The 21,832-nt window shown below is 51.8% G+C and overlaps 1 protein-coding gene across 1 annotated transcript; it reads right to left on the minus strand.

The window, feature by feature from the left end:
* Positions 1-8,291: 8,291 nt before the first annotated feature.
* On the minus strand, positions 8,292-9,203 carry EI90DRAFT_3115713 (uncharacterized protein; the record flags this gene model as incomplete). The annotated part of the gene is made up of 1 exon (XM_039062820.1): positions 8,292-9,203. One exon carries the CDS (start codon positions 9,201-9,203, stop codon positions 8,292-8,294), a length of 912 nt encoding a protein of 303 aa, XP_038923637.1.
* Positions 9,204-21,832: the final 12,629 nt, after the last annotated feature.

The raw sequence follows: 21,832 nt of genomic DNA on the forward strand, positions 1-21,832 counted from the left end.
ACTTTTGCACAGACATGATCTAGACCCTTCTGAACGTCCGCCATTCCAAAGCTTTACGGCTGACCGTGACGACCCTACTTCCTCCTCCACTCCTGCACCCTCCCGTCGATTCCATCGTTCCATATTCCAGGACCATGATGAGGCGGCTGCTGTCGAGAGAGATGTCGATCCGGACAGCCAAGCTGATGACTATGACCCTGAAGCTTCTTGTAACCCTACTCCACGTCCTGATCCCGCTGTCAGGGATCGCTCGTCAGTCCGAGTCGGATATCGCCCGAAAACCTAGTCGTAGACAAAGCTGAGGTTCCAACCCTCAGCGGCACATAGAGCTATATACACGAGTGACATCAATCAATCGGAAGAGATAGGATCAAAGGAACTAAACAATGATCCGATAGAAAACGAAGTGAATAGAGATGAAGGAACACTCGGATCAGGGGGCAGAGTCGGATCAGGAGAAGGTGAGGGATTTACGATATATGAGGGCCGATGCGGCTACATGCGGTGATATAGTCTTACGCGATATCGATAGGGTAACAGAGAACCGCTTACGCTATGTCCCCTGACACCCGCTAATCCCCTAGACCCGCCAGATGCCCCACCCAACCGTGGTAACGGTGGTGGTGACGGTGATGGTGGTGATGGTGATGACGGTGGTGACGATCCGCCTGAGGATCAGCTGCCAGATGACCCGGGTAGCCGTGTGTTGGCCCAGTTGACGGACGCTATTGCCGCCCTGGCCCGCTCAACCACTGCTGCTCGTCAACCTCCAGACCCCAGCCGTAGGACGAAGCTTCGTGAGCCTGACCAATTTGACGGTACTGACCCTCAGAAACTCCGCACCTTCCTTGTTCAGTGCGAACTCAACTTCCAGAACCGCCCCAAGCATTTGTTAACGAGCATACGAAAGTCATCTACGCTACGTCCTTCCTCAAGGGGATCGCTCTGAGTTGGTTTGAGCCTGAACTTCTTCATGGTAACCCGCGTCGCTGTCCACGTTGGATGGACGACTATGAACTTTTCGTCCGAGAACTCGAAGAGAACTTCAGCCCGCACGACCCCTTTGGTGATGCTGAGCGTCGTCTGAGTACTCTGACTATGTCGGATAATCACAGGATCGCCAAGTACGTCGTCGAGTTTAATCGCAATGCTTCACAGTTACTCGGATACGGTGAGGTTGCCTTGAGGCACCATTTCTATAATGGGTTGCCGGATAGGATCAAGGATGAGATCACTCGTTACGGTAAGCCACGCTCATTGCATGACATGCGCTCTCTTGCCCAAGATATCGATGGACGATATTGGGAGCGCAAGGGCGAGTTGTCGCACCGTCCGAGAGATCGAGCTACCTCACCTGACTCCTCCAAGCAGAACGCGAAATCGGGCAAGAACCCGAAGTACTCTAAGTCCTCCAACCCTCCTGACTCCACGTCCGACCCCTCCACTTCCGCTGATCGCTCTACCAAGGACCCTAAAAAGTCTAAGGGAAAGCAACCTGACTCTGACCTGTCCTCGAAGCTTGACAAGAGTGGCAAGCTCACCAAAGAAGAATGCCAGCGTCGCTTCGAGAACAACCTCTGCCTCTTCTGTGGGCGCTCTGGGCATGTGGCCAAAGAGTGTCCCAAGTCCTCCTCCCATGCGGCCAAAGCTAGGGCAGCCCAGGCTGAGGATGTCGCGGATTGTGGTGGATTCGGACAAGGAAAAAAACTAGATAGTGACCCTCCGGGCCCCGTACAACCGGTTGGTCACGCTGACCCTCCTTGTACGTCTAGAGTCCTGCACTTGAATGCATCTGGACTATCCGCTCTCCATTCTCTTTCTGTTCCGATCTCTTTTTCTCCTTGTTCTGATGATGGTCGATTTCCGACTTCAAGGGAGTGTGCTCCCGGCTCTGATCTATTTTCCACTTCAAGGGAGAATGCTCCCGGCTCTGCTCTGTCTTCTTCTTCTGGGGGGTCTGAACCCCGTAAAAATATGTCTTTTCCTTCTCCTCTTCCGTCTGGAAACTTTTCCACTCTTATTGACTCAGGATCTTCTGACACCTTTGTAGATACATCCTTCGTCAATAAACATCACATCTCCATGTACCCTGTCGCGCCTCTGCAACTCCGACTATTTGACGGCTCCATGAACTCCATGATCACCCAAGCCGTCAATCTGCCCATCCGATTCACCACTGGTGAGGTTACTCCGATGACATGTTATGTCACATCGTTGGATGGCTCTTGCACTATCGTCCTAGGACATGACTGGCTCACCCGACACAATCCGTTGATTGACTGGGTCTTGAGCAGTATAACTTTCCGGACGTCTGTGCAATCCAGTCCAACCACCCTGAGCTCTCCTCCCATAGTTGTGGACCCAGTCCCAACGCAAGGGAATCCGACCTCCGACCCACAGTGTGCATCCGTCCATCAGGCAATCACCATCGAGATCGTCAGTCCGGCTGTGTTCACCCGGACTGCCCGACTCAATGGGTCTGTCACTTTCTGCCTGGAAAATCTGTCCACTTTAGCAGAGTTGCACTCGACATCCACCTCTTCTGACCCTGTCGACCTCTCAACTGTTCCTAAGGCTTATCACGAGTTTGCGGATGTCTTCAGTAAGAGTAAAGCCAATACTCTCGCACCGCACCGTGAATATGACCTGAAGATCGAGTTGGAGGAAGGCTCCCATCCTCCCCTTGGCACCCTATATTCCCTGTCCCAGTCTGAGCTTGAGGCTCTCCGTACATTCCTTGACGAGCATTTGGCGTCCGGTTTCATCTGTCCTTCATCTTCAACCCATGCCGCACCAGTGCTCTTCATCCGCAAGAAAGACGGTTCTCTGCGTCTTTGTGTGGACTTCAGGGGCCTCAACAAGATCACAAAGAAAGATAGGTATCCGCTGCCGCGTATCTCTGATCTCCTAGACGTTCCTAGCCGTGCGAAGATCTACACCAAGCTCGATGTCAGGGCACACCCGCTTGACCTGCCTCCACCCGGGCCCACCTCACCCGGTTCCCCTTCTCCCACCCTGCACCCCTCCTTCATACCCCTTCCCCCTCTATCCCTCTCCTATTTCCATTTCTATTTCTATTTCTACTTCACACGGACGACCTTTCCTTATATCCATGTATTATTGACCCGCCCGTGACGTGCACATGACATGCCTGGCCCCGGACGACCCCGGATGGCTCTAGGGCGCAACCTAGTGCGCGTGTGTGCAGCATACACCCTCGGGATCCCCCACGGGGACACCCAGGTGACTGTGGCTGTATGCGGGGTGACGTGGCGGACCTCATGTGACCCAAGCCGCATGTATATAAATACACCTGGGGTGGGAACCGAAGAAGTAACCTTCTTCTCAACATTCCCACTTCAGGTAAGTAGCATAGTTCCCCTTTTAATAATAACTCAACATTCCCACTTCAGTCTAAGTGGCCAGGGATCGCCGTCCCATATCGGGGCTGCCAGTACGCACGCCCGATCCACCCCCCGTGAGGTCCTCAGGACCGGACGCTACGCCCGGACCGCCTTGACCCCGGACGCGACCCTGACACTCGACCTCTGCCATGCGTACCATTTGGTGCGGATAGCAGCGGGCGATGAGTGGAAGACTTCCTTCCGCATGCACTACGGATCCTACAAGTGGCTCGTTATGCCATTCGGTTTGACCAACGCACCCACAGCCTTTCAACGCTTTGTTAATACCATCTTTGCTGATCTTCTCGACACTCACGTGGTAGTCTACTTGGACGACATCCTGGTCTATTCGGAAGATGAGACTCAGCATGAGGATCACGTCCGGGAAGTCCTGAGTAGGCTATGCAAGCATGGGTTATTTGCCAATCCGCAGAAGTGTGAATTCTCAACTGACACTACGGAGTATTTGGGCTACATCCTTTCGCCGACTGGTTTGTCCATGTCGCCCGAAAAGATTCAATCCATTCAGGATTGGCCCGAGCCTCGTAAGGTCAAGGACATCCAGTCCTTCTTGGGATTTGCAAACTTCTATCGCTGTTTCATCCATGATTATTCCAGTATAGTTCTTCTGCTGACCAGACTCACCCGTAAAAATGTGGCTTGGTCCTTCTCTGATGAGTGTCGTTCCGCCTTCCTTCGTCTCAAAGAAGCTTTCACATCCGCCCCCATCCTTACTCACTGGGTACCCGATCGTCTGCTAATAGTTGAAACTGACACGTCCGACTATGCAATCTCAGGTATTCTCTCCATCCGTTGTGAGGATGATGAGATTCGCCCGGTTGCTTTTCGCTCGAGAATGCTGACAGCGCCTGAACTCAACTATGATACCCATGATAAGGAGCTCCTAGCTATCTTTGAAGCTTTCCGCTCATGGCGACACTATCTTGAAGGCTCTGGCACTCCTATTGACGTTGTCACGGATCACAAGAACTTGGAATATTTCACCACTACCAAACTCTTGACCCGCAGGCAGGCACGCTGGTCAGAGTTTCTCTCGCAGTTTAACATGGTTGTCCGTTTTCGTCCGGGAAGACTTGGTGCGAAACCTGATGCGTTGACTAGACGCTGGGACGTCTACCCCAAAGAAGGGGATAGGGACTACACCCACGTTAATCTGCAGAATTTTTGCCCTGTCTTTACCACAGAACAGCTCTCGGCCTCCCTACGAGCCACCTGTTTAGCCACCCCGGTCCTCCGGGCCAGCTCTATGGTTGACATCAAAGCTATCCACAAGGACATTCTCACTGCCCTGCCATCCGACCCCTCCATTGCCGAATATCTCTCTGATCCTATCCCTGCAGACTCTCGTTGGTCCCTAGACACAGACGGCCTGTTAAGGCTCGATAAGCGTATCTACATACCGGACGCAAACGATCTTCGTCTCAGGATCTTGAGATACAAGCACGACCATCCACTCTCCGGACACTTTGGTCAGAACCGCACATTGGATCTGGTCCGTCGAGAGTATACTTGGCCGGGTATCCGTTCATTCGTCAAGGACTATGTTTCGTCCTGTACTGCCTGCGCCCGTGCCAAGGTCCCTCGTCACAAGCCCTATGGCTTGCTGAAACAACTCCCTGTCCCCGGTCGCCCGTGGAACTCGATATCCATGGACTTCATCGAACAGCTTCCCCCGTCCTCTGGCTTCATGGCCATCCTGGTAGTCATTGACCGTCTTTCTAAGCAGTGTGTCTTTATTCCTACACACGATACCATTGATGCACCCGGCCTCGCTAAGCTGTTCCTCCTCCATGTATTCTCGAAACACGGCATACCCTCCCACATCACTTCGGATCGAGGATCCGAGTTCGTATCCCATTTCTTCCGCTCTCTAGGTAAGGCTCTTGACATCTGCCTTCACTTCACTTCGGGTTATCACCCAGAAGGGGATGGTCAGACCGAGCAGATGAACCAGACGTTAGAACAGTATCTTTGGGTGTATTGCAACTACCAGCAGGACAACTGGGCTGAGTTATTGCCCTTGGCTGAGTTCGTGTACAACAATGCCCCTAATGCTACTACTGGCGTCTCTCCGTTCTTTGCCAACAAGGGATACCATCCGACCCTCTCCGTCCATCCGGAACGAGATTTGACTTCAGTACGTGCCCAAGAGTACTCGGTTGATCTCGATTCCTTACATCAGTTCCTATGTGAGGAAATGTCCTCAGTGCAACGGCGTTATCAGGGCCCTGTGGATGCTAGACGTTCACCTGCACCCGACTTTGAGGTTGGTACTATGGTCTTTGTTAAGGCTAAGTATTTTAGATCCACCCGACCCTCGAAGAAACTCTCAGAAAAGAACCTCGGGCCCTTTGAGATCATCGCCACACCAGGAACCCACTCCCGCACCATCCGCCTTCCTGAGACTATGAGAGCCGTGCACCTGGTCTTTCATGTGTCCCAACTTGAACTGGCCGTCCCCAACACCATCCCCAACCACATACAACCTCCGCCTCCACCCGTTGAGATTGACGGTGAACCTGAGTATGAGATTGCTGAAATACTAGATTCAAAGTTGGATCGTAGGCATCGTAACTGTAAGTTACTGTACCTGGTACATTGGCTCGGGTATGATGGGACGGATGAGGAGACTTCTTGGTTGCCGGCCACGGAGCTTGGCCATGCCTCTGACTTGGTTTCTAACTTCCACGCGCTTTATCCTGACAAGCCGGGCCCTCACTTTTCTTAGAGTGCTCACGCATCAACTGGCCATGTTTTGACTAGGGTATGGCATGATGGAGGTATATACAAAAATGAAAAAAAGAGAACTTCAGGGCGACGCGCCCACACCACGGGAAGTATACGTGGGCGGGTCACCTGCTCCCCCACCCTCCGACTTCTCCTTCTTCTTCCTCGACCTCTCCTCCCGCGTAATCTTGGCGACCTCGCTGGGCAACTGCCTCACAGCGTCAGTCAGCTCCTTGAGGGCGTCCACGATCGCCTCACCCCACTTCTCCACGTCACCCCCATCCTCGTCCCAATTGTCCTCCTTGTCCTCCGTATCATCTTCCCCATCCTCAGACGTGTGTACTGGCGCCTTGGGTGAGATCACCTGCGGTTTCTTTTGCTGTGAGGGCGTCGCGGTCCCCACTCGAATCGTGACCAGGTCGCATTTGGCCCTGGCACGTGTGCAGTTCGTGCACGCCTGGTACCTGCCCTGCTCGCAAACCAGCTGGGACTTGAGGCATCGACCACAGGGGGGCTTTTCCCTAGCGGCCTGTGGCAGGTCGACTGAGGCCTTGCGCTAAAACAAAAACAAAAAATATACTTGCGTTAGCCTCAGGGATCGCGTGGCAGTAAGTGTTTGTAAGATACTGGCTACTCACCTTGCCTTTGGACGACCCAGCCGCCTGCGCCTGTTGGCGCTTCGCCTCTGCCTCCCGCTCCCTGGCCTCCTCTTCCTCACGTCTTTTCTTCTCTTCAGCCGCCCGCCTAGCTGCCTCGGCCGCTTTTTTGACCGCCTTGCACCTCACCCGCTCATTCAGCTTCGCCTGCATCATGGCAGGCTCGTTGTCCGTCACCTCCTGGATGTCCTTCTCCTCCCAGGACATGATGTCGTGAAGATCGAGAGTTTTGGACATGAAGGGCGGGTTATTGAGTAGAGCTGTTGAGTAATGACTGGACTTAGTCAAATTGATGGAGCGAATGTTTGATTTCACACGCGGATTCAAATTCGGAATTGGCCGAACGATTCCCACGTGCACCAATTGGGCCTCCAGGGGCGTCGGCCCTAAGAAGGGGATACTGTCACGACCCGACATATCCGACACTTCCCTCTACGCGTCCTAGTGCCACTTGGCCCGTCCCTCCCGCTATCATCATCATCCATCCACCCGTCACCCTCATCCGCACTTCCTCCCTCGCACGCGTACCTTCCAACCTAGGTTGCCCACTTCATTGTTGTCCGCCCCCAGCCAGACGGCTTGCTAGACGGCCAGATGGCCTTTTCTCTTTTGTCCGCTTGCGGACTATTGTTCTTCCTATTGTTCCTTGCTTGCCTTTTGTTGACCAAGTTTGCCGATATTGATTATTTGTTCCTTTCTTCATTCATTAATATCGCGCTTGATCCACCACTCCTTCCGGGCCGCTCTCATTTAGTTACTTGTGTTTATAACGTGTGTAGGTTACACCGGATGTACCTTAGTTCGTATATCGACTTGGATTCCCCCTCTAACTCTTATCCTCATCGTAAGGCTTCTGTCTGAAATTGGGACACCAACGTAAGAACGAAGCGCAGCGCTCCACCCGAGTTGCTGAAGCTAAAAGTCCTGCCCCTCCGACCTTACGAGCCCGGACGACTTCGCGTGCCTTGCGGGTCACCTGGATACGCTTCTGGCACGTTCCTGACATCTCCGGACTACCTCCGCTCCTTCACTAACCTCAGAGCTCCCATATTCCGCAATCACCTCTGCTTCCCTCGATGGTCACCACCCCCTCTTTTCAATATATTACTTATGCTTCTCTAAGTACGGAGCCCCGAAGGCTTCCAGACAGCTCCGATGTCCGCTAGCGCACTCCCACCTCCGCTGGGCAATACACTTGCTTGCCCTGCAAGCCCACCTTCGGGCTGATCTGTCAGGGACGTGTCCGGGGTGGAGGGGGCCCGGCTGTAGCGCCCGGCAGAGGGACCCTCTTGGGGGACGAAGCGGGCCTGCGTACTGATGGGCCCGATCTGGGACTGTAGTCCCTGGCCACTTAGACTGAAGTGGAAAACGTGAATTGTTATTAAAAGGAAGAACTACACTACTTACCTGAAGTGGAAAACGTGAGAAGAAGGTTACTTTCTCAGTTCCCACTTCAGGTACATTTATGTACATGCGGCTTGGGTCACATGACAGGTGCCACGTCATCTACGGAGAGGGCTGCAGCCATCCAGGTATCCCCATGGGGGATCCCGAGGGCGTCCGCTGCAGGTGCGCATGCTGGGCATAGTGGGAAGTTGTCCGGGGTGTCTGAGCCGGACGGGTCAACAGTACAATGATACAAGGAAAGGTGGTCCATGTAAATAGAAAGAATAAACAGAAAGGGAGAGTGAAATAAAGGAGAAAGAGGAAAGAGGGAAGAGGGGGAAGAGGGAGGAAGGGAAGAGGGAGGAAGGGGAAGAGGGAGGAAGGGGAAGAGGGAGGAAGGGGAAGAGGGAGGAAGGGGAAGAGGGAGGAAGGGGAAGAGGGAGGAAGGGGAAGAGGGAGGAAGGGGAAGAGGGAGGAAGGGGAAGAGGGAGGAAGGGGAAGAGGGAGGAAGGGGAAGAGGGAGGAAGGGGAAGAGGGAGGAAGGGGAAGAGGGAGGAAGGGGAAGAGGGAGGAAGGGGAAGAGGGAGGAAGGGGAAGAGGGAGGAAGGGGAAGAGGGAGGAAGGGGAAGAGGGAGGAAGGGGAAGAGGGAGGAAGGGGAAGAGGGAGGAAGGGGAAGAGGGAGGAAGGGGAAGAGGGAGGAAGGGGAAGAGGGAGGAAGGGGAAGAGGGAGGAAGGGGAAGAGGGAGGAAGGGGAAGAGGGAGGAAGGGGAAGAGGGAGGAAGGGGAAGAGGGAGGAAGGGGAAGAGGGAGGAAGGGGAAGAGGGAGGAAGGGGAAGAGGGAGGAAGGGGAAGAGGGAGGAAGGGGAAGAGGGAGGAAGGATGGGTAGCGGGGAGCGGGTGAGCGGGTGAGTGGGTGAGGTGGGCCCAGGTGGGCCTGGGTGGAACTGGGTCAGGCGGGTGTGCCCTGACACGATCCCTCCTTTCTGTTTCCGGGTTATCGCCTACCATTCCACTAACCCCATAACCTGACTTGTCAGTAATATTCAATCAGCTAATGTTTAACCCTGTTAGCTCCGCTCTGCTCGGCCCCGTCATTTATGGGCCTGCCCCTGCAGTAACTATATATACTTGACTTGTACATAGGTTACATGTTAGACACTGGTCTGGGGTCGGCACAGAGGGTCGCCGTTGTGGGCCACTATAGGCCACAATGGCTGTGATGCTGTGAACAAGGCCCGGGGTAGGGCATTTGGCCTCAGCAACTCTAAAGGGAGTGCTGTGCCCCCTAGCTGTCTCTTGGCCCTCATTTCGGACTCACTGGGGTTGCCTTGTTGGGGTCAGGACTTAGGGGTCATGGTCACATCGATATTAGAGCTAGGGTACAATAAAGTATCATACAGGATATATATATGAAGGCAGAATGAATTGAAGCGGACCCGGGCCGAAGGCCGAGGGGTCCGGAAGCAAACATGAATAAGGAGCGGGGTTGGCTGCATAGCGGCCGGCAATGACCGAGGGTCAAAACAAACAATAACAGATAAATAAAGGAGGGCTGCAATAGCGGCGATGGTATCATAGCGGCGCTGGACTCGGAGTTGGGCCAGAGTCGGGTGTGGGAATGGTAGTGGCCCTGTAGGGGCCAAGTGGGCGGGGTAGAGGAGTCGCGCTGGGCACGGTGCCAGAGGCGGACTCGGGGTGGGAAGGTTGGTGTGGCTGTGGGGGAGTCGGCCAGGTGCAGGGGAGCCTAGGGGCAAGCAGGGGAGTGAGCAGGGAGTCCTCAGGGAGGATAGGGCTGAGGTTGGGGCTCGCACTCACACTCACATAGTGGGAACGGGCCGGAATGCACAGCCATGACATTACACCTCAGTAATAAAATCGACTAGAGTTGACCCCTTTTAGTTCTCGTTGCCAGTAAGTAAATTAGGGCACGGATGTGTAACTTGGCACAGCGCTCCTGGCATAAGTCGCTGAGGCCAAAGCCCTCTGCCACGGAGACATTCCTTCATCTCGATCTGGTCTCTGACATTATCATGGTTTCAACTGTATTTAGCTCGCTACACTGGTAGCGAGGTACTGTTGATGATTGCCTTGACTACGTAATGAATTTGGTTTTGGTACCTGACAACTCAGTTGCGATTCGACTCCAGCATGGGCAGGAGATTATTCAGAAAGTACCACTGCCAACTGTGCGAAATTTCGAGTATCGACATCATCCTAGATTGAAGTAGAACCACTGGCATTGTTTATGTGTATGGCAAAGCACCCCTCATTGCACCAAGGTGCAGGAGGGTCTTCAGAGGCTCACTGGGGAGACCTTCCAGTAGTCAAGGAAACACTGAGCATGCTACATAAGAAAGAAAAAACAAGATTAGCTACAGTTGCTACACCAACCAGGTGACCTAAACAATGCAAGCCACAGAAGTGATGAATCATGGTGGGATGTGCCACATGCCTGCCCAGGGACCTAGCCCCAGTGCAGCCCATTCCCATCCTTGCCACTTCACAGTGTCCCCATTCTACTTGCTGGCACCAAGAGGAATCACGGAAGCTCAGGGGCATCTGGAGATGAGAGGCCGATGAAAAAAGACTCTCGCATGACCAGAATCTCAGAGGAAGACCCCTTCCAGGAGGTGGCAGACCAAAGAGGAGGCCCGGACAAACCACAAGTAATTAGGGGTGCCAAAGTTCATGGCGAACCGGTTTGAACCATGGATGAAAACCAAACCAGCATGTGCCTGAACCACGGTTTGTTGGAAAATCCTGTATATCATTTAAATGCCCGGGAAACATTTCATGGCGTTTTTTTTGCAACAACTACCCAACAGCCAATGAGAATACATTGGTCAGATGTGGTGGTACTTTATGTGTTATATGAGACGGATTTTTGACGATTTTGATGCTGTAGGAAGCATTTATGACACATTTATTAAGTTATTAAAAACATATTCAGAGTGTTTGAGGGGTATAAAAATGCATTCAATAATATCAAAAAATGCCATAAACAATTTATCACAATGTTTAGATGCCAAATTTCATGTTTAAATGTCAAGTCTCGTGTTTTTGATCGATCTCGCGATTTTCCAACATTTGGTTCATCTCCAGTTCCGGAATGATTCAGTTCAGGTTCTCCATAATGTTGAGAGTCTGTGAACCAGGTTCAGACTGAACTGAACTGCTGAACCACCAAACCAACCACTGAACTGCTGAACCGCCAAATGGCTGGGCCTCTTGAACTGGTGAGCCGCTGAACCATTCATAAATCAGGTGATGGTATGTCAAGTAATGCACTTCTGGTTGCCAAGTCCACACCCTGACTCACACCAATAAGTATTTGGTTCAGAAAATGTACCGCTATCCCATGCACCTGTCTACTATCAATCAAAAATGTTATATTGTTCTACCAGCTGAGTGGCCTTGGGTGTACAAGTGTGTAACAAAGAAAAATGGGGATGTCTGAGAAAATAAATGAACCGACTATTTACTCAAATAAAGTTTGCCATTTGAATGTACTCTGGATTTCCCCTTAGTCTCTATTGGAGATGTCCCCCCTCTTGTGATGACAGCAATGCTGGATGGCAGACTGACCCAGACAATCCCATGCTTGGTCCTGATGGTCAACTACATGATGCTGCTGAACGGCTGTCATATCCATACAACTCCAGACCTCCACTCCTGATTCTGGACCTCCATCTCCTCCTCCATGTCAGGGACTGACCTGGGGTCGAGAGCGTCTGGGTATATTGCCCGGGGCTGAGGGCCCGGTAGGGTGTGACGCAGGCGTGCATAACAACGGGCCCGAAGCAGACAAGGGTCCCTGGCCACTTAGGCTAAAGTGGGAAGTGTGAGAAGAAGGTTGCTTCTCAGTTCTGTCAGGAACATGCCAGACGCGTATCTGGGTGACCTGCAAGGTGCACAAAGTCATCCGGACTCGTAAGGTCGGAGGGGTGGGACTTTAGCTTCAGCGACTCGGGTGGAGCGCTGCACTTCGTTCTTACATTGGTGTCCCAATTTCAGACAGGAGCCTTACGATGAAGAGAGGAGTCTAGAGGGGAATCCAAGTCGATATACGAACTGAGGTACATCCGGTGTAACCTACACACGTTATAAACACAAGTAACTAAATAAGACCGGCCCGGAAGGAGTGGCAGATCAAGTGCGATATTAATGAATGAAGAAAGAAACAAATAGTTAATATCGGCAAACTTGGTCAACAAAAGGTAAGCAAGGAACAAAAGGAGGAACAATAGTCCGCAAGCAGACAAAAGAGAAAAGGCCATCCGGCCGTCTAGCAAGCCGTCCAGCTGGCAAGCGGACAACAATGAAGCAGGCAACCTAGGTTGGAAGGTATGTGCATGAGGGAGGAAGTGCAGATGAGGGTGACAGGTGGATGGATGGGTGGACGGTGTCACGACCCGGCAATCCCCACGGTCAGGTGATCACTCCCCACACCTTCTCCCTCCTCCGCTTTGACCCCTGTCAACTCCGCTGCCTGCCCGATGCCGCCTGAACAAGCCCGTCACCCTTCCCCATCACTGCTACCTGTTTCCACAGCCCATCATGGGCCTATGAGTCATTCCTTATCACGCTTGTTTTCTTGACGGCCATGCACGGCCGTCCTTCTCCCACACTCTTTGTTTGTTTTCATTCCTTCTTAAGCCCACCCGCAATCTCCGTGAGATCTGGTGACTGATTTCTATTCATTCCGTTACACTTAAATACCGGTTGTATACTACCTCGTACTTTAGTTCAACTAGGGTTACCCCCTGCACTCTCTGTCTGACCCAGTTGCACCCTCTGACCTCTGAAATATCGGGGCCATGTCAAGTACGAGGCGCAACGCTCACGAACGAGTCATTGAAGCCGAAACCCCGCTTTGCTGCAATTGTCTTCCCCACCCTTAATGGGCTGTTACACCGAAGTAGCGGACCTTAACAGTCACTGACGGCGAGTCACGGTAACGTTTTCCCATGCCCTGACAGATGGATGATGATGATAGTGGGAGGGACGGGCCAAGTGGCACTAGGATGCGTTGACGGAAGTTGTCAGAGACCAGATTCGAGATGAAGGAATGTCTCCGTAACGGAGGGCTTCGGCCTCAGCAACTTCTGCCAAGAGCGCTGTGCCTAGTGACACGTCCGTGCCCTAACTTACTGACTGGCAATTAGAACCTAGGGGGGTAACTCTAGTTGATTTTACTACTGGGGCGTAACCTATGTACAAGTGGGATATATATATGGTTACAGCGGGGACGGTTCCGCAATTGGCAGAGCCGACGGAACGGAGCTAACGGGGTTTAACCATTAGCCGACTGAATATTACCGACGAGTCGGTTCGCGGGGTTAGCGGTAAGGCAGGCGATAACCCAGAAACGGAAAGGAGGGATAGGCCCGAAGGTGGGCTCTGCAGGGCAGGCGAGTGTATTGCCCAGCGGAGGTGGGGGTGCGCTAGCGGACATCGGAGCTGTCCGGAAGCCTTCGGGGCTCCGTACTTAGGGAGGTGTAGGTAATAAATTGAAATGAGGGGGTGGTGACCATCGAGGGGTACCGAGAGGATTGCGGAATACGGGGGCTCCGAGGTTGGTGAGGGAGGAGCGGAGTCAGAACGGAGGGATCGGAGGGACCGGAAGTCGATGGCCGGGGATGGATATGACAGAAGTGACAGATATGTCGGGTCGTGACAAGTTCCCACCTAGGTGTCAGGGACGCGTCCAGGGTGGAGGGGGCCCAGATGTAACACCTGGCAGAGGGACCCTCTTGGGGAGTGAAGCAGGTGTGCATGCTGATGGGCCCGATCTGGGACTGCAGTCCCTGGCCACTTAGACTGAAGTGGAAAACGTGAGAAGAAGGTTACTTCTTCAGTTCCCACTTCAGGTACATTTATGTACATGCGGCTTGGGTCACATGATGGGTGCCATGTCATCCATGGAGAGAGCTGCAGCCATCCAGGTGTCCCTGTGGGGGATCCCGAGGGTGTCCGCTGCAGGCATGCATGCTAGGCATAGCGGGAAGTCATCTGGGGTGTCTGAGCTGGATGGGTTAACAGTACAATGATACAAGGGAAGGTGGTCCATGTAAATAGAAAGAATAAACAGAAAGGGAGAATGAAATAAAGGAGAAAGAGGAAAGAGAGAAAAGGGAAGAAAGAGAAGGAGGGGAAGAGGGAGGAAGGAGGAAGGAGAAGGATGGGTAGTGGGGGAGCGGGTGAGGTGGGCCTGGGTGGGCCCGGGTGGAACCGGGTCAGGCGGGTGTAAGGTCGGTTGAGGTTCCAACCTTGGTGTTGACTCCTGCTATCCTCAAGCTGTCAGGAATTAGGCAGTATAGAGCTGTAATTTCAACAGGGGAGGAGAAGAGTGAAACCTGTTTCACCCTTCCCCGCAATTTATATACATTGTTTACATCGAGAAATAAAGAGTAATAAACAATGAATAAAGAAAGCGTGCACAGCACCCATCACCACACATCCATTCCCTACAGCAGGTGTGCCCTGACATCACCCCCTCCTTAAGCCGCTTCGCCTCGAAGCGGCCAGATGGTTCTCTCTCTCTCTCCCTGGGGCTTGGGGATGCATCCTGTGGAATTCCTCAATCCAGTTGGGGGCATGGGCTAAGTCATCCTGTTGGAGCCATTGGTTCTCTGAGCTTGGCCAACCAATGAACTTTACCAGATACCAGAGTTTCCAGTGTAGCCACTTAGAGTCCAATACCTTTTCGACCTCATACTCTTCCTCTCCATCTACAAGTTCTGGACCTGGGCAGGGGTCAGTGGGTTGTTCTGGGATATCATCCGGGCGGTGTGGTCTGACGTTCATTATGGATACAACTGGGTGGATTCCCTTCTGCTGTGCGGTAAGTTGGAGTTTGATGGCAGCAGGGGAAATGACTTTGACGATCTTGAAGGGGCTGAGCCATTTGTGGTCCAACTTTTTGGTTGGACGGTCAGTTGTGTAATTTTGTGCACTGAGCCAGACTTGGTCACCTTCTTGGTACTTTGGGGCTGTTTCGCAGTCTCGGTCATAGTAATGGGCCATCTCGTCTGCTGCATGTTCCAGTGCAGCCTTTGCCTCCTCTTGCATTTTCATCATCCTTGATGAGAACGCTGAAGGGGAGAACGAAGGAAGGTCAGTTGGGAGGTTCAAATGAGACCACCACCAAGCTGTTCCCTGGTTCTTTAGTTAGGATGGGGGAGTGTACTAGTAATATTTGTTGTAATTATAGTACCAATCCGAGTGTTTTGGCTAATTCTATTTTTATGGGGTAGTCTAAAGTTTCTGGGAATTGACTTACAGATAAACTGAGCCCTGCAGAGCTGTTCCTTTATTGAAATTTCTTAATTTGTCTAGGTGTAATTCTGTGTAGCGTTGTTTAATTTGGAATTTAACTTGAATTAAATCTTCTACTTGGTGAAGTTTCAAAGATTCTACTCGGTTAATGGATTTAGATTGTGTCTGGAGTGTCCCTTGAGTTTGTTTTATTTTTGTCTTATTTTATTGCTTGTTTTAACAGTAGCAAAATAACTGTTTTGTGTTTACACTTTGAAATCTGGAGTGTTAACCAGCTCTCCTGTTGAAATATCTACTTAATATTTCTCTCCTTAATTGCTGCCTTTTACTACAGTGGCAATCTTAACTGTATATCACTTTTTCATGCTGGAGTGACAACCAGAAATGCTTGAGAAAAATAATACTCTATTTTCTTACTTCTCTGAGGGGGGTGAAAAGTCGCAGAAAGGGTCTCCCTTTTATACTCCTTGGGTCGCCTAAAGAAGCAGTAGTCCAAATAGGGATGAGGGAGAAGTGTGGAATGTATACTACAAGCAGTGAAAGTGCTGAGATTGGTCCGTGAAGCTTGGAGGTGATGGAGCTTACAGAGCTTACAGAGATGGAGTTGGAAGTCTGAAGAATATTGGCAATGGTGTTTACGTAGAATGAGGTCACCAATGCAATGGACTTAAGCCAAGGTGGGGTCAAAGTCCGAGGTTGGGACCATGATGGGGTCTTGGAGTAAAGGCATGAGCAGTGCCCAAGCATGGGGTACAGGACAGCAGCAGAAGGTCATAACTTGGCAGAGGTTGGTGGAAGGGGGATGGAAGGATAGGAGTGAGGAGAGGAGTGAGGAGAAGAGTGAGGAGGGAGGTGGTGTCAGGTCTGAAGGTGGGTATCAGAGCGGATGGGGATAGGGTAGGACTCCAGAGGTGGTGAAGTGGAGGGTCTGGAAGTTGAATTGGGATCAGGTATGACACTAGCATTGCTTTGAGAACAACCTCTGCCTCTTCTGTGGACACTCTGGGCATGTAGCTGTCAGGGTCGCATCCGCGGTCGAGGCGGTCCGGGCGTAGCGTCCGGTGCTGAGGACCTCACGGGGGATGGATCGGGCGTGCGTACTGGCAGCCCCGATGCGGGACGGCGATCCCTGGCCACTTAGACTGAAGTGGGAATGTTGAGTTATTATTAAAAGGAGAACTATGCTACTTACCTGAAGTGGGAATGTTGAGAAGAAGGTTACTTCTTCGGTTCCCACCCCAGGTGTGTTTATATACATGCGGCTTGGGTCACATGAGGTCCGCCACGTCACCCCGCATACAGCCGCAGTCACCTGGGTGTCCCCGTGGGGGATCCCGAGGGTGTATGCTGCACGCGCGCGCACTAGGTTGCACCCTAGAGCCATCCGGGGCTAGGCACGTCGTGTGTGCGTCGTGGGCGGGTCAATAATACATGGATATAAGGGAAAGGTCGTCCGTGTGAAGTAGAAATAGAAATAGAAATAGAAATGGAAATAGAAGGGGAAGTGGGGGAGGGATAGAGGGGGAAGGGGTATGAAGGAGGGGTGCAGGGTGGGAGAAGGGGAACCGGGTGAGGTGGGCCCAGGTGGAGGCAGGTCAGGCGGGTGTGCCCTGACAGTAGCCAAGGAGTATCCTAAATCCTCTCATGCAGCCAAGGCCAGAGCAGCCCAGGCTGATGTCAGGGCATGCCGCCTCCTCTCTCTCCTGTCTGCCTTTCCTTCTTTCCTTCTTTCTTTCTTTCTTTCTCCATACAGACAACCTTTTCCTTTACACCTGTAGCATGGACACATCTGACACCAAGTACCCCACATGGGTACCATGCCGCTGGACGTGCTGTGCACCTCTACTTGTATTTCTCTTCTTTGACACTCGGGATCACCCATGGAGCCACCCATGATAGCCTGGCTCCATCCAGGGGTGACATGGCATCCTCACATGACTGATTTCCACTTGTATATAAACCAAGCCAAAGCAGAACTGAAGAAGTAACCTTCTTCTCATTTCCTGCTTCAGGCAAGTACCCTAACCTAGTTTAGCCCTTCATCTTAATAACAATACATTTCCTGCTTCAGCCTAAGAAGCCATGGAGGGATGCAAGCCTGAGAGAGGGCTACCTGCTATACCACCCTGCTACTCCACTGCTGCCTGAGCTGCTAGTGCCGGGCATTACACTGCCACCCCTACCTCTCCTGCACCATCCCTGACAGCTGAGGACATCACAGATTCTGTGGTGGATTCTGTCAGAGACTGGATTCAGGGTGAATGAAAATGATTCTATGTTTGGAGGGCTATGGCCTCAGCAACTCTACCAGGAGTGCTGTGCCCAGTATCATGTCAGCGCCCTAATTTACAGACTGAGGAGTCTTCTAGAAAGGGGTTATAACCCAGAAGTGGAATGGAGGGATCTGTTAGAACTGGGCAAGGGTGGACAATTCCAGAGGGGAACTGGAGACTTAGCAAGGAGGGACCTTGGCCTCAGCGACTCAAGCGGAGCGCTGTGCCATTGCTGTTTGTCCATTTGGTCCTTAATTTCATAGGGCAGCGAGCAGGAAGTCTCTAGGGGGCATTTCAGGTCGATTTTAGACTAAAGGCCTAAAATGAGTATGTACAAGCACTGATATATATAATGGAGAGGGTGAAAGCACAAGGAAACAAAGGGGGTCCGAATCGGAACAAAGGCATCCGAACAGGAACAAAGGGATGACAGAAGCGGAGCAGTACTGAAGGTCATAGGGCAGAACCTGTGGTACATCCGAAAGGAGGTAAGGAGGGCGAAGCCCAGAGGGGCAGGAGGGTGAGGTGAAGTGGGGATGATGACCAACTGTGTCAGAGACCAGATTGAGATGAAGGAATGTCTCCATGGTGGAGGGCTTTGGCCTCAGCGACTTATGCCAGGAGCGCTGTGCCAAGTTACACATCCATGCCCTAATTTACTTACTGGCAACAAGAACTAATGGGGGTCAACTCTAGTCGATTTTATTACTGAGGTGTAACCTATGTACAAGTTGAGTATATATAGTTAAAATGAGGGTGGGCCCATAAATGGCAGGGCCGAGCAGAGCGGAGCTAATGGAGTTAAACATTAGCCAATTGAATATTACCGACAAGTCAGGTTACAGGGTTAGCGGAATGGTAGGCGATAACCCAGAAACGGAAAGGAGGGATAGGCCCAAAGGTGGGCTTGCAGGGCAAGTGAGTGTATTGCCCAGCAGAGGCAGGAGTGTGCTAGCAGATGTCGGAGCTGTCCGGAAGCCTTCAGGGCTCCATACTTAGGGAGGCATAGGTAATATATTGAAAAGAGGGGGTGGTGACCATCGAGGGAAGCAGAGGTGATTGTGGAATATGGGAGCTCCAAGGTTAGTGAAGAAGGAGCAGAGATAGTCCGGAGGGATCAGAGGCAGTGGAAGTCAATGGCTGTGGATGGATATGACAGAGATGGAGTTCCAAGGGCAATTGGGGATGGGGAGTTGTTTGAGCAAGCCATAAGGCTTGTGATGAGGGACTTTGGCATGGGCACAAGAAGTACAAGAGGACACGTAGTTCTTGATGAAGGTACGAATACCTGGCCAGGTATAATCATGACGGACTAGCTCCAGAGTCTGGTTTTGACCAAAGTGTCCAGAGAGCTGGTGGTCATGTTTGTCTCACAATATGCAGAGATGAAGATCATTAGAGTCCGGAACATAAATGTGGTGGTCCAGCCTTAACAGGCCTTTGGGATCAATGGACCAGCAGGAATTGGAGAGGTTGGGGGAGGCAAGATGAGATGAGATTGTGGTGTCAGAAGAGGAAGTACTCTCCAAAAGTGTAATCCTGTGTCATGAAATCATGAGTCATGACATGTCATGAAATTTCATGACCCCTCATGACATGTCATGACAATTGAATTGAATCAGACATTTTTTACATTGAAAATTTTGGATTTCATGACAGTTCATGACAAATTGTCATGACAAATTGTCATGAACTGTCACCAAATTTCATGAACCATCATGAACCATCATGTGCTGACAAGGTTCATGACTGCTGGCAACACAATATGACATGATGCCTCATGGAGGTTCATGAGTGGTCATGATGTTCATGAAGGTTCATGGAGTGTCATATGTTTATTTTGACTTTTCCCCATCATGTAAAATGCTATAATGTCCCATGATGCATCATGGACATTCATAATGCTCCATGAACATGTATGATGAGTCAATGCATGAGATGTCACAAGTACTTATGAACTGTCATGTGACAGACTTTATTTGTGACAGCACTGACTGATCAACCTCCAACTCATGGACTTGTGTCGGCACTGCACTGAACTCCACTTTTCCTCCAGCCACCTTTGCTGCTTGGTGTCAGAAACAGTGCTTGAGGGTATTCATGGGAAGTGGAGCAGAGTATGGCAGTGTGCTTAGCTGATAGGTTACTCCATTGCAAGGCATCAGGGGGTTGGGATGTTGGTTTCAACAATTCAGTGGAAGCATTGTGCCACATGCTCTAGGCTATCCTGTATTCAGGTGTAGTGGAGGGAACCTGGTGGTGATGTAGGCTCAAGTGAAGATGAAGTCAAAGGTGAACTATTGTCAGGGCATACCCTGCCTGACCCCACGCTGCACTGTGCCACCCTACTCCACTTCCCCTGCCATCGCGTCTTGCTCCTCCTATCTCACCTTCCCCCTCACCTTTCCTTTTTCCTCTTTCTCTCTATTTCTGTTCTATGGTCAACTTCCTCTTTCTCTATGTACCACCAGTGCGCCCACATACCTGGGAATGCTGCACACCCCTCCTGTACCACTACACCCTAATGCCACGACACCCAGAGGGGTGTGGCTGTGTGCAGAGATGACATGGCTCCTTCCATGTGACCTCAGCCACATGTTATATAACAGCACCTGGGGTGGGAACAGAAGAAGCAGCCTTCTTCTCACTTTCCCACTTCAGACTAAGGGTCAGGGACACTCACCCCACAACAGGACCACTGCTATGCATAGCCACTACTCATCCCATTGAGTCCCCTGTGCTGGGACTTTGCCACTTTTGGAGCTGTCCCTGACAACTATGGACAAGAGGACTTGGGGGTATTCTAGTTGACATTCCAACTGGGGTACATGGGCTGTGCCACAACTGCAGCGCCCCTGGGCACTTTGCATGAGATTGCCCCCTCTCAAAGGTCCACCGAGTGCACTGCATGCACCCAGAGGACCTTCAAGCACTTGCAGAAGGACTGAGGAGCCAGCTAATGGGGACACCTGAGGGGAATGAGGAGGAGAGAGAGGAAGCAGACTCCTCTGCGGATTTTCAGGAAGGTGACCAGTGAGGGATGCATCCTGGCTGCCTGTGAGCAATGGCACCCAGTGTAAATACAAAGATATGCACGAGCCTGCACAGCCATCTAAATTCCACCAGGTGATTGCTAAGAAAAAGAGGAAAACCACATCCTTGACCAGAAAAGGCATGAAAATCACTAGCCTACCCCCAAAGGTGGCCATCTCCCTGCCTGCCATCTATGTGCTTGCTAAACAATCCCCATGTTCCCTCAACATGAAGGTGAAGCTGGCTGCTCTACCATCCCTTGCCACAGTTGCTGTGTTGGCACTGCTAGACTCCGGCGTGACTGGGAACTTTGTGAGCCCAGACTTTGTCTGGAAACACAGGCTCGAGACGACCCCCCTTCCCCAACCCATCCCAGTGCACAATGTAGATGGGACACCCAATGAGAATGGGGCCATCACTGAAGAGCTAGAGGCCCTGTTGATGTTTGGCCAACACTCAGAGCAGGCCCGCTTTACCATGGCAAACCTAGGGCAGCAATCCCTTATCACCTGGCATTTGTGGTTGTTACACCACAACCCAGAGGTTGACTGGGCATGGCAAAAGGTCATCATGTCCCACTGCCCCTCCTCTTGCCAGTCACCACAGGTGGAGATCAGGCAAGCCCTCAAAGTAGAACCTGGCAATGGAATCTATGCCGCCATGATCCCACTGGGGTGGAGACACAACCTAAGGGCAATGACAATGCCGTCTCAATGCCTGGCAGAGGAAGCCCAGGATGCACAGGTGAAACCGCTAATGCCAGAGGAGCTGATACCCTCCAGGATGTGTTCTCAAAAGAAGCCTTTGATGTCCTACCCCCTTGGAAGCCCTGGGACCATGCCGTCAACCTAACTCCCGATGCCAAGCTCCCCAGAGGCAAGACGTTCCCCCTATCCTGACCAGAACAGAAGGAACTAGATGAGTTTCTATGTAAGAACCTGCGGAACGGATGCATATGCCCACCGAAGTTGCTGATGGGCACCCCCATGTTCTTTGTCAAGAAGAAGGACAGGTCCTGTCATATCCGTGCATACCCGATCCCAACCCGACTCC

This window comes from Cantharellus anzutake (assembly GCF_015039405.1).
Source record: "Cantharellus anzutake strain C23 chromosome Unknown EI90scaffold_2, whole genome shotgun sequence".
Taxonomy (NCBI): domain Eukaryota; kingdom Fungi; phylum Basidiomycota; class Agaricomycetes; order Cantharellales; family Hydnaceae; genus Cantharellus; species Cantharellus anzutake.